General features: G+C 38.3%; 1 protein-coding gene across 5 annotated transcripts in view; it reads right to left on the minus strand.

The window, feature by feature from the left end:
- Nucleotides 1-21: 21 nt before the first annotated feature.
- NEK5 (NIMA related kinase 5) overlaps nt 22-14,095 on the minus strand; it is a 96,092-nt gene continuing 82,018 nt past the window's right edge. For 3 of the 5 annotated variants that reach the window (XM_055359898.2, XM_063697617.1, XM_063697616.1), the window contains one exon: nt 22-3,616. In XM_055359898.2, the coding sequence (XP_055215873.2) occupies nt 3,346-3,616 (271 nt within the window). In that variant the 3' untranslated portion in view covers nt 22-3,345. The remainder of the gene's footprint in view (nt 3,617-14,095) is intronic. The other 2 variants (XM_063697618.1, XM_063697619.1) reach the window with 1 other exon arrangement.

The following is a 14,095-nucleotide window of genomic DNA, read 5'->3' on the forward strand; positions in this document are numbered from 1 at the left end:
TGAAACATTAAGAAGAGGCTGTCAGGTTTAATAAACTTTTTAATGAATATTTCGGACATAACAAAAAACTGCAGAGCTTCGTACACTTGATTTAAATAATTCTTGAGGGATTTTATAAGGTCATCTTATAGACAAAATTATAAGAGACCAGTGTGATTATCAATGCTTTCAGAATACTTGTGTTTATGTAAATATACCCCAGAGTCCAGAACTCTGATATATTCATATATATTCACAATGAGAGGATGTCTGTGCCAAATCTGTCAATCAGTACAATAGAAAAGTTAATTAATTATATAACTACAACACGTAACACAAATTTTTAGAAGCAAATTATGTCCTGTAATTTACCCCCCTCCCCGCTGCTCCTCTGCTAACTCATTTTCCTCTTTTCCTACTCTAAATGTAAGGCAACCCTTGGCTTTGGAGAAGCATCTGTTCCAATATTCTGGTGCTATGTGCTCAGTTGTACTATATGCAAATGTTACTAGACACAGAGGAGGTCAAAGTGTTGATACACTTATTGCTACCATTTACAGAATGATCAATTTGATAGCTATCATACATGGCTAGCAAGAGGCTGATTTTTCTAATAAAAAATTTTTTAATGCATACAGGTCTGATGAACAGTTTCAATTTAACAGATAAGGTCAAGGCTAAAGCCAGAGTAAAGTAATCAGAGCCATGCCTCAGGAACACGATTTAGCTAATAGTGTGTGTAAAATGGGTAAGGTCTAGAATTAATTAGGGACTAAAACCAGCTGAAAATGTTGCAGATATGTATACTTATCACAGTGAATACTTCCAATTTACAGCAAAGAATTCAAAATTGTTGAGTAAAGCTTGGTGACTATTACCTAAAATAGACTAGACTTTAGCCAAGCATCTTATCATGGGAACAAACCCGATAGCCTGACGTGCTTTTTTTTTTTTTTTTTTTTTTTTGAGACAGGGTCTTACTCTGTCACCCAAGGTGGAGTGCAGTGATGTGATCATGGATTATGGCTCACTGTAGCCTCAACCTCCCAGGCTGAAACTAAAGTGATTCTCCCACCTCAGCCTCCTGAATAGCTGGGACCAGAGGTGCACACCAACACACCAGCTAATTCTTTTTTTTTTCTGAGGGGTGGATAGAGATGGGTGTTTCCCTGTGTTGCCCAGGCTGGTCTCAAACTCCTGGGCTCAAGCGATCCTCCTGTCTCAGCCTCTCAAAGTGTTGGGATTACAGGCATGAGCCACCACACCTGGCATGTTCATTTACCATCCTTAAACCTTCTTTTTTTTCTTTTTTTTTTTTTTTGCGCTTAATTGACTTGATCTTTAGATGTTTGAGGTTATTAGGGATCATGTTTCATTTCCCTTGCTTTCAAATACAGTTCAGAATAAGGATTACATGAAGTCACTAGCAGTTTTACTATGTCTGAACTAGTCCTGAAAGTAAATAAACATGCACATCCTGAGCACTAAAAGAGTTGCAGAATTAATGATACTCCAATCTCTCAGGCCATGTGTCAGTTGGAAACTAACACAATGGTGAGAACATTTTAAATATTTACAGCCTCATGATGTGAACAAACAGCATTCTCCCTAAAAGAGTAGACTGTAACTCTACACCAAGTTGAAAGAACAGTCTGTCAAACATCAGGAAATAGTCACAAAAAACTGGACGTACCTCAGGTGACTCCTAAGACTTGCATTCTCCACATTTAATGAAAATTATATGAAATATAAATAGTAAACAGACCTTAGAAATAATCTGACCCACCTTACCTCATCTTTGTTTTCTCAGTTTAACAGTGTATCGGTGAGACATTTTACTTTTATTATAGAGCAGATATTTCAGGCAGAATTCTACCACCCTGAAATGTAACCACCCTCTCCTTCCTAAGCCCAGACATACTCCTTAGTATTTAAATAAACATCTGTTAAGCTCCAGGCCATGTTCAACGTTGGAATTGTTATGATCAATTTTAAAAAGTTAGTTTTCCTACACCAAACAGCTTACAGTCTTAATGAGGAAATGTTTTTAGCATTTATTAATTCAGGAAACATTTCTGGCACTGTGCTAATAACTATATAAGAAAATCATTGTAAGATATAAAGACCAGATATAGTCCCTGCCCTCAACCTATACACCTGAAACTATTAGAAACTATTGAAACTATTAGACAAAATGGCCATGGTCATTTAGTGCATAATTAACACACCATGCCTTGTTCTTCTTGCTCAATTGCCTTATTCCTGTGTCAACATCAGCTTCAAAAAAGTGTATTCAATACAACAAGAAACTTCAAAATCACAGTTTTGTAAAATGGCAGATTATGTTAAATGAGTGAACCTGTATATTGTATTTGTTTTCTATTGCTGTCCTAACATTATCACAAACTTAGTTAACACAAATTTATTATCTTAACAGTTCTGCAGGTCAGAAGTATGAAATTGAACTCACTAGGCTAAAATTAAGTTGTTGGCAGGGCTGCGTTCCTTCTGGAGGCTCTAGGGAAGAATCCATTTCTTTGCCTTTTTCAGATTCCAGAGGCTGTCTGAATTCTTAGTTTGTGGCCTTGTCCAACATCTTCAAAGCCAGCAACATCAGGCTGAGTCCTTTTCATGCTGCGATCTGTCTGGTTTTCTCTTTTGTCTTCCTCTTCCACTTGTAAGGACCCTTGTGATTACACTGCACCCACGTGGATAAACCAAGATAACCTCCCTATTTTAAGGTCAGCTGATGAGCAAACAATTTCACCTGCAACCTTAATTCTCCTTTGCCATATTCGCAAACTGTGGGGATTAGGATGGGAAGTGTTTTGGAGGGGGCGTTGAGCCACATTACTCTGCCTACCACATATATTAGCTGAAAGCTTTTTTTTTTTTCTTTTTTTGAGACAGAGTTTCGCTCTTGTTGCCCAGGCTGGAGTGCAATGGCACAATCTCGGCTCACTTGCAACTTCCATCTCCTGGGTTCAGGTGATTCTCCTGCCTCAGCCTCCCAAGTAACTGGGATTACAGGCATGCACCACCATGCCCAGCTAATTTTGTATTTTTAGTAGAGACAGGGTTTCACCATGTTGGTTGGGCTAGTCTCAAACTCCTGACCTCATGATCTGCCTGCCTTGGCCTCCCAAAGTGATGAGACTGCCCGGCCTAAGATTTCTTAATAGAAACTTTAAAGTAAAAATATTAATGTCTATATTCAAAAGTTCTACTTCCTAAATTGAAAGAAAAATTAATAAATCCTTGAGATTACTAGAAAACCCTTACTGTAAATGAGCATTTATGACCTGTACCCAAATAAATACTATAGGTAATAGACACTAACTTATTACTTAAGAAAAAGTACAATCATCACACTTGTATATTTTGACTGGTTGTTGATGTTCCTTGGTCTTCATCAGTAATACAAATGTGGTCATTAGATGTAGTAGAAATATTCTCCAAGCCTTCACTTAATTCTTCAGATTTCTGCATACTTATCCCCTCTCTTTCTCTTGACTTTTTAGAGTCCTTAGAGGCACTGGAGGCCTCTTCTGTTTTTTCTTCCCCTTTGAAAGTAGCGAGTTTTTCTAAGGATTCTACTACTTCATCTCTCAACTCATCTTCAGATTCTTCAAAATTTCTGAAATAATAAGCAGTAAAAATCAGCATTATGATATTAAAGTACTGAAGAATACATGTAAAAACTCGTTTCCCTTTTCTCCATCCCCAGGTGAGCAATATAAAAGTTGCATTTTCACCCAGGTTTTTCTAAGCATGATAAACAGCTAATGCTGGGAGAATCAGTCTTCTGTTGAGTTGTACATTGTGTTAAACACCCTTTATTATATTTATTAATGTCCATCATCTAATGTTTAAGAGGAGAGGAAGAGAGAATTAAAAAAAAGAGAAAAAATAATTGCCGTACATCGAGCCCTTACTATATGTCCACCAATATCCTAGGGTACTTATACCATATTTCACTTAATATTAACAACATTTTGAGGTAGACATTATCATCAAATTATAAATAAAGAAGCTAAGGCTCCAGAGAGGTTAAAAAATGTGTTGAAGGTCTCACAGCTACTAATTCATAGAACCAGGAATTAAAATTGTGTCTAAGACTGCAACATTGGTATTTTTAGAAAGGAAAGGGAATAGATCAATAAGACAATCTGCATCAACCTAAATTAAACCTAAAAGTAACTGCACCAACCTAATATTTAAGTAGCAAGTGTGAGGTCAGGAGTTTGAGACCAGCCTGGCCAACATGGCAAAACCCCTTCTCTACTAAAAATACAAAAAATTAGGTATGGTGGCGCACACTTGTAGTTCCAGCTACTCAGGAGGCTGAGGCAGGAGAATCACTTGAATGCAGGAGGCGGAGGTTGCAGTGAGCCGAGATCGCACCACTGCACTCCAGCCTGGGAGACAGAGCGAGACTCCATCTCAAAACAAAACAGAACAAAAAAAGTGGCAAGTGGAGGAGATTGAGAAAGAGCTGGTAAGAGCCAAGAAGATGTGTATCGTGGAAGCCAAAGGAGTAGCCAAATAGGATGAGGACTGAGAAATGATTACCTGACTTGCCAATTTCAAGGTAATAGATGACTGTTGAAAGAATATTTCAGATGAGTGCCGTGCAGCAGGAGCCAATGTACAGTGGGTCCAGAAAGCAATGGAGATTAACAAAGTGGTGACAGGTGGGGACTACAGGCGAGCACCACTATGCCCAGGTTTTTTATTTTTAGCAGATAGGAGGTCTCACTGTGTTACCCAGGCTGGTCATAAACTACTGTGTTCAAACAATCCTCTCACCTCAGCCTCCCAAAGTGCTGGGAGAGCTACTCAGGAGGCTGATGCAGGAGGATTGCTTGAGCCCAGGAGTTTACAGTTGTAATGAGCTGTGATCATGCCACTGCACTCCAGCCTAGGCATCAGAGCAAGACACTCATCTGAAAAAAAAAAAAAAAAGGTGGTGACAATGAATTTAAACTCCTCTTTCAGCGAGCCTAGCTCTGAAAGGAATGGTATTATTTAGAGAACATGGGGGCAATGGTTTTTGGTTATTGTTGTTTTTAATGGGAGAGAGTTGGGCATGTTTATATGCTGAGGGAAAGGAGGTAGTAGATATTCAAAACAGGAGACAGGTGGAATAACCAATAGGAGCCAGGTCACTGAAAAGAGGCTGGGTTTTAGAGCACCTGCAGAGCATGGGCTTTCAAGCAGGAAGAGGGACAGTTTTTCCTAAGAAAAAGAAGATAGGGAGAGAAAAGGAGAGAAGGACTCATGGATATAGAGAAGTTATGGAGCTAGAAAACTGATTCTGCAGAACGCGTACTATCTCTGTGAAGGAGGAGGCACAGTCACACGATGAGCGCGTGTGGATGGGAGTGAGCTGAGGGATGAGGGTTTGGAATCACTGATACACTGGGAAGGAAGCTGACCAGGCTTAGGATTGCCAGTCATCATGGAGGACCCCACTAAAACTGGAGACCATAAATTTGGGTGGACCAGTAAGTGCAACTCCCACTTACTGTTACCATTCCTGAGATAGGTGCTTTACACAGATCTTTCCTTTGTCTTTGTTCCTCTACTAAACTATGCTGTGTCTAGGTATAAATTTATTTTCGTTGTTGCTGCTTGATAATTGTTTTATTTCCCATATATGATGATTCCTGGCTTCGAATAATTATAGAAAGTTCACAGCTGGAATTGATTTGCATACTGTTTTCTCATATTCTTTTCTTCTGGAACACCTTTTCATATACATTTGACCTCATGCCTCTTCTCTGTCACATTTTCCATCATGTTTTTACTTAGACCTATCTTCCAGTTACTAACTCCTTTATTACCTGTACCTATTCTGTTTTTTAAACCATCAGTCGAATTTTAATTTCTATTCATAGATTTTTTTCAACTTCCAGAAGTTCTAGTGAATTATAAAAATTTTTTGCTATGGTCTGAATGTTTGTGCCCCTGTTCCCAATTCATGTGTTGAAACCTAATCCTCAATGTGATAGTATTAAGGGGTGGAGCCTTTAGGAGGTGATGAGGTCATGAGAGCACAGCCCTCATGAGTGGGATCAGTGCCCTTATAAAAGAGGCCCAAGGAAGCTTGTATGCTCCTTCCACCAAGTGAGGACACAGCTAGCAGGTGCTGTGTATGGAGCCAAAAGCTAGCCCTTACCAGACACCAAATCTACTGGCACTTTTTTTTTTTTTTTTTTTGAGAGAAGTCTCGCTTTTGTCCCCCAGGCTTGAGTGCAATGGCTCAACCTCGGCTCACTGCAACCTCCGCCTCCCAGGTTCAAACGATTCTCCCGCCTCTACCTCCCGTAGCTGGGATTAAGGCACCTGCCACCATGCCCAGCTAATTTTTGTATTTTTTAGTAGAGACGGGGTTTTACCATGTTGGCCAGGCTGGTTTCGAACTCCTGACCTCAGATGATCTGCCCACCTCAGCCTCCCAAAGTGCTGGGATTACAGGCGTGAGCCACTGCACCTGGCCTCTACTGGCACCTTGATCTTGGACTTCCTAGCCTCTAGAACTAGAAGAAGTATATTTCTGATATTTTTGTTAACTCGTCTAAGGTATTGTGTTAGAGTAGCCCAAACAGGCTAAGAGAAACTTCCTGCTCTTTACTGAGGGACTATATTTTTCTTATGTTTGGATTCCTGAATTTAATTAAATTAAATAATTTTAAATATACAGTATTATAGTCTTCCTAAGATAATTATATTATCTGAAATTCTTTATGATCTAATCAGCATTTGTTCTATTTGCAATCTCTCATAGTGGATTCTGTTTTTAAATGTTCAATTGTAAGTTCATCTTCACCAGTGCTTCAGTGAAAAAATCCAACATTTATCCGTCCAGAGTGTCTTATATTTACTTCTAAAAATCCCAGGAGTATTACCACCCCTTAATGTTAATTTTAGTGTTAATTTCTCAACATAGATGTTTCCAGCCCATACAAGTATTGTAATTCAAGCTCCAAACACAAGTGAAGTCAAATCTATGGTTATAAATGTCTTAGGGAGAATTTTTCTTCCAGAGATTGGGCTAAAACAGACAAGCCACATTACTGGTATTTTTTTTCTAGACCACACTTGCTCTTCAAGGGTCCCAGCTAGCAAGAATGGAGGGGGACCTAAGGAAGAAGACCCTATTAGATATTTAGGAGGTATACAGGAAGAGGAAGGAAAGGAAGAAAAAGCAATTTTAAACCCTCCAAAACAAAATGAGCCCACAAACTAAAATTCTAACACCTGAATAAATCTAATGGTAAGACAGATGGCATAAAATTAGTAAAAGAAAAAAATTGGACCATGAACTAACTCCAGATGAAATTATTTTTTATGGAGGATTTTGATAAGTCTCCTAAAGTAAGTATGCCCAAAAAGATAAACTAAAGCAAAGCATTTAAATTTTTTAATTATGAGAAATCATTATGCATTAATGAAACAAGACCATATAAATATAAGAAAAAATAATTATCTTGGGCATGAAATATATAATCATTTAAATTAAAAACTCAATAGATGGTACCCAGATAGGCTTAGAAAACAGTATTCAAGGATTCATCCACACCTGTAATCCCAGCACTTTGGGAGGCTGAGGCAGGTGAATTGCCTGAGGTCAGGAGTTCGAGACCAGCCTGGCCAACATGGTGAAACCCCATCTCTGCTAAAAATACAAAAATTAGCTGGGCGTGGTGGCACAAGCCTGTAATCCCAGCTACTCGGGAGGCTGAGGCAGTAGAATTGCTTGAACCCAGGAGGCAGAGGTTGCAGTGAGCCGAGATCACACCACTGCACTCCAGCCTGGGCAACAAGAGCGAAACTCTGTCTCCAAAAAAAAAAAAAAAAAACAAAAAACAATTCACCTGGAAAGGAACAAAGAAGAGAATAAAAAATATGAAAGTTCAATTAGGTACTACTGGAGATAATTGAGAAGATAAAAAATAATATCTAATTGGAGAATCAAAATGGATGCAATAAGAAAAGCAAATATTAAAATTTTCCAGAACTAAAGAAAGTCATGTGTTCTTAAAAGAAAGTGAAGCAAGCAGGATAAAAGACATTTTTAGACCTAGACATACCATAGTGAAACATAAGAATGTAAGGAATTTAAAAAATTATAAAAGTATCAGGGAGAAAGTTAGCATCCCTATAAAGGAAAACCAATGAGATGATAGTTGATTTGTCATCAACAATAATAGAAGCCAGGAGAAAAAATAGTTGTCAACCTAAAATTATGTGCCCAGCAAAATTACTGCTGAAGACTCAAGTCAAAACAAAAACAATCTTTGATATGAAAAGAATAAGAAAGTTTACTACTCACTGACATATCATAAATAATTACTAAAGAATATACATCAACAAGAAAAAAACTGAAATCAGAGGGAAAGCATGGGATAGGAAAAAAATGGCAAGTTCAGAAAAATGATAAACTAAATTGGCAAAGTGAGTTACATTTGAGAATATGTATATATTAATACATATAATAATATATATATTTGTTTGAAAAAAAGGTAAAATTGGATGAAATGATTTGATATCTGAGACTTAAAGTATTCCACACTTAACAAAAAAAAAGTGTGGGGGACATGAAGACAGAAAAGAAACAATGTTGATAATTGTTGAAGCTAGATGATGGATACATGAGGGTTCATTATGCTGTTCTCTACTTGCACTATAAATGTTTGAAATTTTTAATAATAAAAAAGCTTTTTAAGTAAAATTATACTTCTATATTAAAATATCAGAATAAAAGGGTTTTGTGGTGATTTAAATTGTGTTTTTCATATTTGGGAGGAAGGAAGGAATACTGAGCAACTTTTGAATTTGTTAGATCAATTTGTAGTAGTGTATAAAAGCTAACCATTAAAAGATTAGAAATATAATCTGTATCTTCAAAATTATTATAGGGGGGAAAAGTAATATAGAAAAGTTTGTCAACCAACAAAAGCCTAGGAAAGAAGGGTAAAAAAGAAATAAGAAAAGATAATAAATAGAAAACCAAAATGGTATGGTAGAGTGAAATCCAAATTTGTCAACAATTATAATAAATTTTACTAAATTAACATTAAAAGACATTTTCACATGACAAGGAGCACATAAACCGACTACATGCACTTTATAAGAAATACAGCATAACAAAATCACAAAGAAATGATGAAAATAAAAGAATAGAAAAATACATATTATAAAAGTACTTAAAAAAATAAAGAAGTTAGAATAGTAATATCTGTATCAGACCAAATAGAACTTAATGCAAACAGCATTAATAGGAAAAAAAAGTGACAATGTAAAAAAGGGACACTTTACCAAATTGATATAACAATCATAAATTAGAACACAGCTTCTACGTATTTAAAGTATACTGAAAAGGAAAGCAAATGATGAGAAATCAAAATCACACAGTTGAAGATTTCAGTGTATCTCTATTAGGAAGTGATTTTTTGTTTTAAAAAGGCTACAGAACATGTTAACAGAAAATGTTTAAGCTTGATACAATAATTACATAGAACATATGTACTCCCCAAATAGTAAGAATATGCATTTGTAACAGGCATAAAATTGACCCTGTGCTCAATAGTAAAAGAAGTCCAATAAACCTTTAAAATCACTAAAATTCAGATGATAGTCCCTGTCCAAAGTGCAAATAAATTAGAAATCCAGATTTTTTTTTAAAAGTGATTAAGGCCGGGTGCAGTGGATCATGCCTGTAATCCCAGCACTTTGGGAGGCTGAGGTGGGTGAATCTCAAGGTCAGGAGTTCAAGACCAGCCTGGCCAAGATGGTGAAAACCTGTCTCTACTAAAAATACAAAAATTAGCCAGGCATGGTGGCAGGTACCTGTAATCCCAGCTACTCGGGAGGCTGAGGCAGAGAATTGGCTTGAACTCCGGAGGCAGAGGTTGCAGTGAGCCGAGATCACACCACTGCACTCCAACCTGGGTGACAGAGCAAGACTTCATCTCAAAAAAAGAAAGAAAAACAAAAGAAAAAAAGTGCTTAAAAAAATACATTAGTCAGAAATTTCTGACTTGAATCATACCATTAAGAAAATGAACACAAATACCCAGATGGTGAGAAAATGTTAGCAAAGCAGATATCTGACAAAGAACTAGTAGCAAAGATATATAAATAATTTTAAAATTATAAAGACACCACTTCACACCTAGTAGATGGGTTAAAAATGTTAAAACTGACCATACCAAGTGTTGGTAAGGATGTTGAACAACTGGAACTCTTACACACTGTTCACAGGAATGTGAAATAGAATAACCACTTTGGAAAACAGTAAGTTAAACATTTACCAACTGTGATGGTTTATACAGAGTGTCAACTTGATTGGATTGAAGGATTCAAAGTATTGATCCTGGGTGTGTCTGTGAGGGTGTTGCCAAAGGAGATTAACATTTGAGTCAGTGGGCTGGGAAAGGCAGACTCACCCTTAATCTGAGTGGGTGCAATCTATTCAGCTGCCAGCACGGCTAGAATATAAGCAGGCAGAAAAATGTGAAAAGAGAGACTGGCCTAGCTTCGCAGCCTACAGCTTTCTCCTATGCTGGATGCTTCCTGCCCTCGAACATCAGACTCCAGGTTCTTCGGTTTTGAACTTGGACTGGCTCTCCTCTCTCCTCAGCCTGCAGATGGCCTATTGTGGGACCCTGTGATTGTGTGAGTTATACTTAATAAACTCCCCTTTATATTCCATTACTTCTGTCCCTCTAGAGAACCCTAATACACCAACCATACAACTCTGCCATTCCACTCCTAGGTATTTGCCCACAAGAAATGAGAACTTAGGTTCACATATAGAATATACACAAATATTCATAGCCAAAATCTGGAAACAACATAAATGTCCACCAACAGGTGAATCTACAAACAAATTGTGGTATATCTACACAATGGGATACTACTGAGCAATATAAAGGAAATGAACTATCAATATATACAACAACATGAATAAGTCTCAAAATTATTCTCAAACAGTAGGGTTTCTAGGCAATTTAAGGGTGTTGTTTCTCTGTAGTCTAAGCCAAAGCCCAAGATAGAGAAGGGCCTATATCAAAAAGATTTGTGGGTCTGGCTGTTATCTAACGAAGTGCCTCCCAATAAGAGTTGCAGAGACCTCTAAGATTTTTGAAAGAAATATATATACAGAAGCATAACCAGGTTGGACTGAAAGGGACACAGACAGTATGAAACGAAAAGAGGCCTTTGGATTCCAAAATTCTGCTGGCAAGGAGGCTAAGAAAACTCCTTCTTTTCCTCCTTCCTTTGCTAGACAAGGTGATTCTAATGTCCATATGGAAAAATAAGCAAAACAAGCCTGAAAATTCTGAGGAAGAGTATTTAGGGGACCTAGCCCTCAAAATAATAAACTATATTATAAACAATGTGTTTATAAATCAATAATTAGACTAGAAAGAATAGGAATTGAATGCAAATACGTATAAAAACATACCATAACAGTAGCATTTCAAATTAGAATAAAAAATCTTTTTTTTTTTTTTTTTTGAGACGGAGTCTCTCTGTCGCCCAGGCTGGAGTGCAGTGGTGTGATCTCGGCTCACTGCAAGCTCTGCCTCCCTGGTTCACGCCATTCTCCTGACTCACCCTGCCGAGTAGCTGGGACGACAGGCACCTGCCACCACGCCCGGCTAATTTTTTTGTATTTTTAGTAGAGATGGGGTTTCACCGTGTTAGCCAGGATGGTCTCGATCTCCTGACCTTGTGATCCGCCCTCCTCGGCCTCCCAAAGTGCTGCCGCGCCTGGCCAGAATAAAAAACCTTGTTAAGTAAATGGTGCTGGAATAAGTGAGGAGTTATTTGGGGAAAAAAAAAAGTTGGGGGCCGGGCACGGTGGCGAACGCCTGTAATCCCAGCACTTTGGGAGGCCGAGGCGAGCAGATCACGAGGTCAGGAGATCGAGACCATCCTGGCTAACACGGTGAAACCCCGTCTCTACTAAAAATACAAAAAATTAGCCGGGCGTGGTGGCCGGCGCCTGTAGTCCCCAGCTACTCGGGAGGCTGAGGCAGGAGAATGGCGTGAACCTGGGAGGCGGAGCTTGCAGTGAGCCGAGATTGCACCACTGCACTCCAGCCTGGGCGACAGACCAAGACTCTGTCTCAAAAAAAAAAAAAAAAAAAAAAAAGTTGGGACCTGCACGGTGGCTCACCCCTGTAATCCCAGCACTTTGGGAGGCTTAGGCGGGTGGATCACGAGGTCAGGGGTCTGAGACCAGCCTGAACAACATGGTGAAACCCCATCTCTACTAAAAATACAAAAATTAGCCAGCCATGGTGGCGTGCGCCTGTAATCCCAGCTACTCAGGAGGCTGAGACAGGAGAATCGCTTGAACCCAGGAGGTGGAGGTTGCAGTGAGCCGAGATCATGCCACTACACTCCAGTCTGGGCCACAGAGCGAGACTCCATCTCAAAAAAAAAAAAAAAAAAAGTTGGATCCACACTTTGTAGTGTAATATGAATAAAGTTAAAGATGAATAAAATATTTTACTATAGAGAAAATTAAATAATAAATATATTTTTAAAATCCTGGGATTGACAAGGCACAGTGGCTCATGCCTGTAATCCTAACCTCTTGGGGGGCCAAGGCATGAAAATCACTTGAGTCTAGGAGTTCAAGACCAGCCTGGGCAACACAGCAAGACCCTGTGTCTACAAAAAAAAAAAAAAAATTAGCTGGGCATGGTGGTGCATGCCTATACTCCCAGCCACTCAGGAGGCTGAGAGGCAGGAGGATCACTTGAGCCCAGGAATTCAAGGTTACAGTGAGCCATGATCGGGCCACTGCATTCCAGCCTGGGGAAAAAAGTAAGATCCTGTACGTTTAAAAAAAAAAAGAAGAAGAAGAAGAAAGAGTTTAAGACCAGTCTGGGCAATATGGTGAAACCTCATCTCTACAAAAAATAAAAAATAAAATAATTAGTCAGGCATAGTGGCAAGTGCCTGTAGTCCCAGCTACTCAGCAGGCTGAAGTGGGAAGTTAGATTGAGCCCAGGAGGTCGAGGCTGCAGTGAGATGCGATCATGCCGCTGCACTCCAACCTGGGTGATAGACGGACACCCTGTCTCAAAAAAAAAAAAAATCCTAGAATCTTTGTTTTATAAAATAATTGATTAATCTAACTAAACAAAAATAACATGGCACAAGTCACCATAAACAAAATAAAAGGCAAAAACCAAGGAAAATATTTTTGAATCATGTTACAGATAAACGACTAATTTCCCTGAAGTGCAGAAAGTTCCCAAATCAATACAATGTTAATACCTAAATTTTAAAAATGGCCCATGAATGAATTTTCCTGAAAGAGGAAATCAAGATGGCTCTTTAGCATATGGAAAGATAACCTCACTCATAAAAGAAATGCCAATTAAAACTATCATGAACTGACTTTTATTTAACCTATCAATTATGCAATAATCCAAAAATCTGACAACACACTGAGCAAGAGAATGGGGAAATAGGCACTTCTAGATACTGATGTTAATAGGTGTAACCTCTGTGAAGGACAATTTTATGATATCCAATTTACAAGTGTACATGCTCTTTGACCCAATACTTTTTGTTCTGGAAATTTAAACTATACATATACTAGTTTTTGAAACAATAATATGTATTCAACATAATACTGTTAAATGAAAAAAAAAAAGCAAATTATAGGACAGTGCACTATGGAACCATTTATATAAAAAGACACATTTACACAAGAAATATATTTTTGCTTATATTTGTATGGAATTCCTCTGGAGAAGTACACACAAGAAGCAGATTAGATTGGTTGACTGTAGGGAGGAGGACTGTGTAGCTGATGTAAAGAGGTAGGTAGTAGGAAGACTGAAAAGGGTCTACTTAAAAAATTTGGGACGTATTTTAAAAGTAAATCATGGGCCAAGTGCAGTGGCTCATGCTGTAATCCCAGCATTTGGCTCACAGTTTACTTTATGGAGGCCCAGGTGGGAGGATCACTTGAGGCCAGGAGTTCAAGATGAGCCTGGGCAACATAGCAAGACCCCGTCTCTACAAAAAACAAAAAAATTAGCCGGCCATGGTGGCATGCTACACCTGTAGTCCCAGCTAT

The sequence above is a fragment of the Gorilla gorilla genome, chromosome 14, assembly GCF_029281585.2.
Source record: "Gorilla gorilla gorilla isolate KB3781 chromosome 14, NHGRI_mGorGor1-v2.1_pri, whole genome shotgun sequence".
Classification (NCBI taxonomy): Eukaryota; Metazoa; Chordata; class Mammalia; order Primates; family Hominidae; genus Gorilla; species Gorilla gorilla.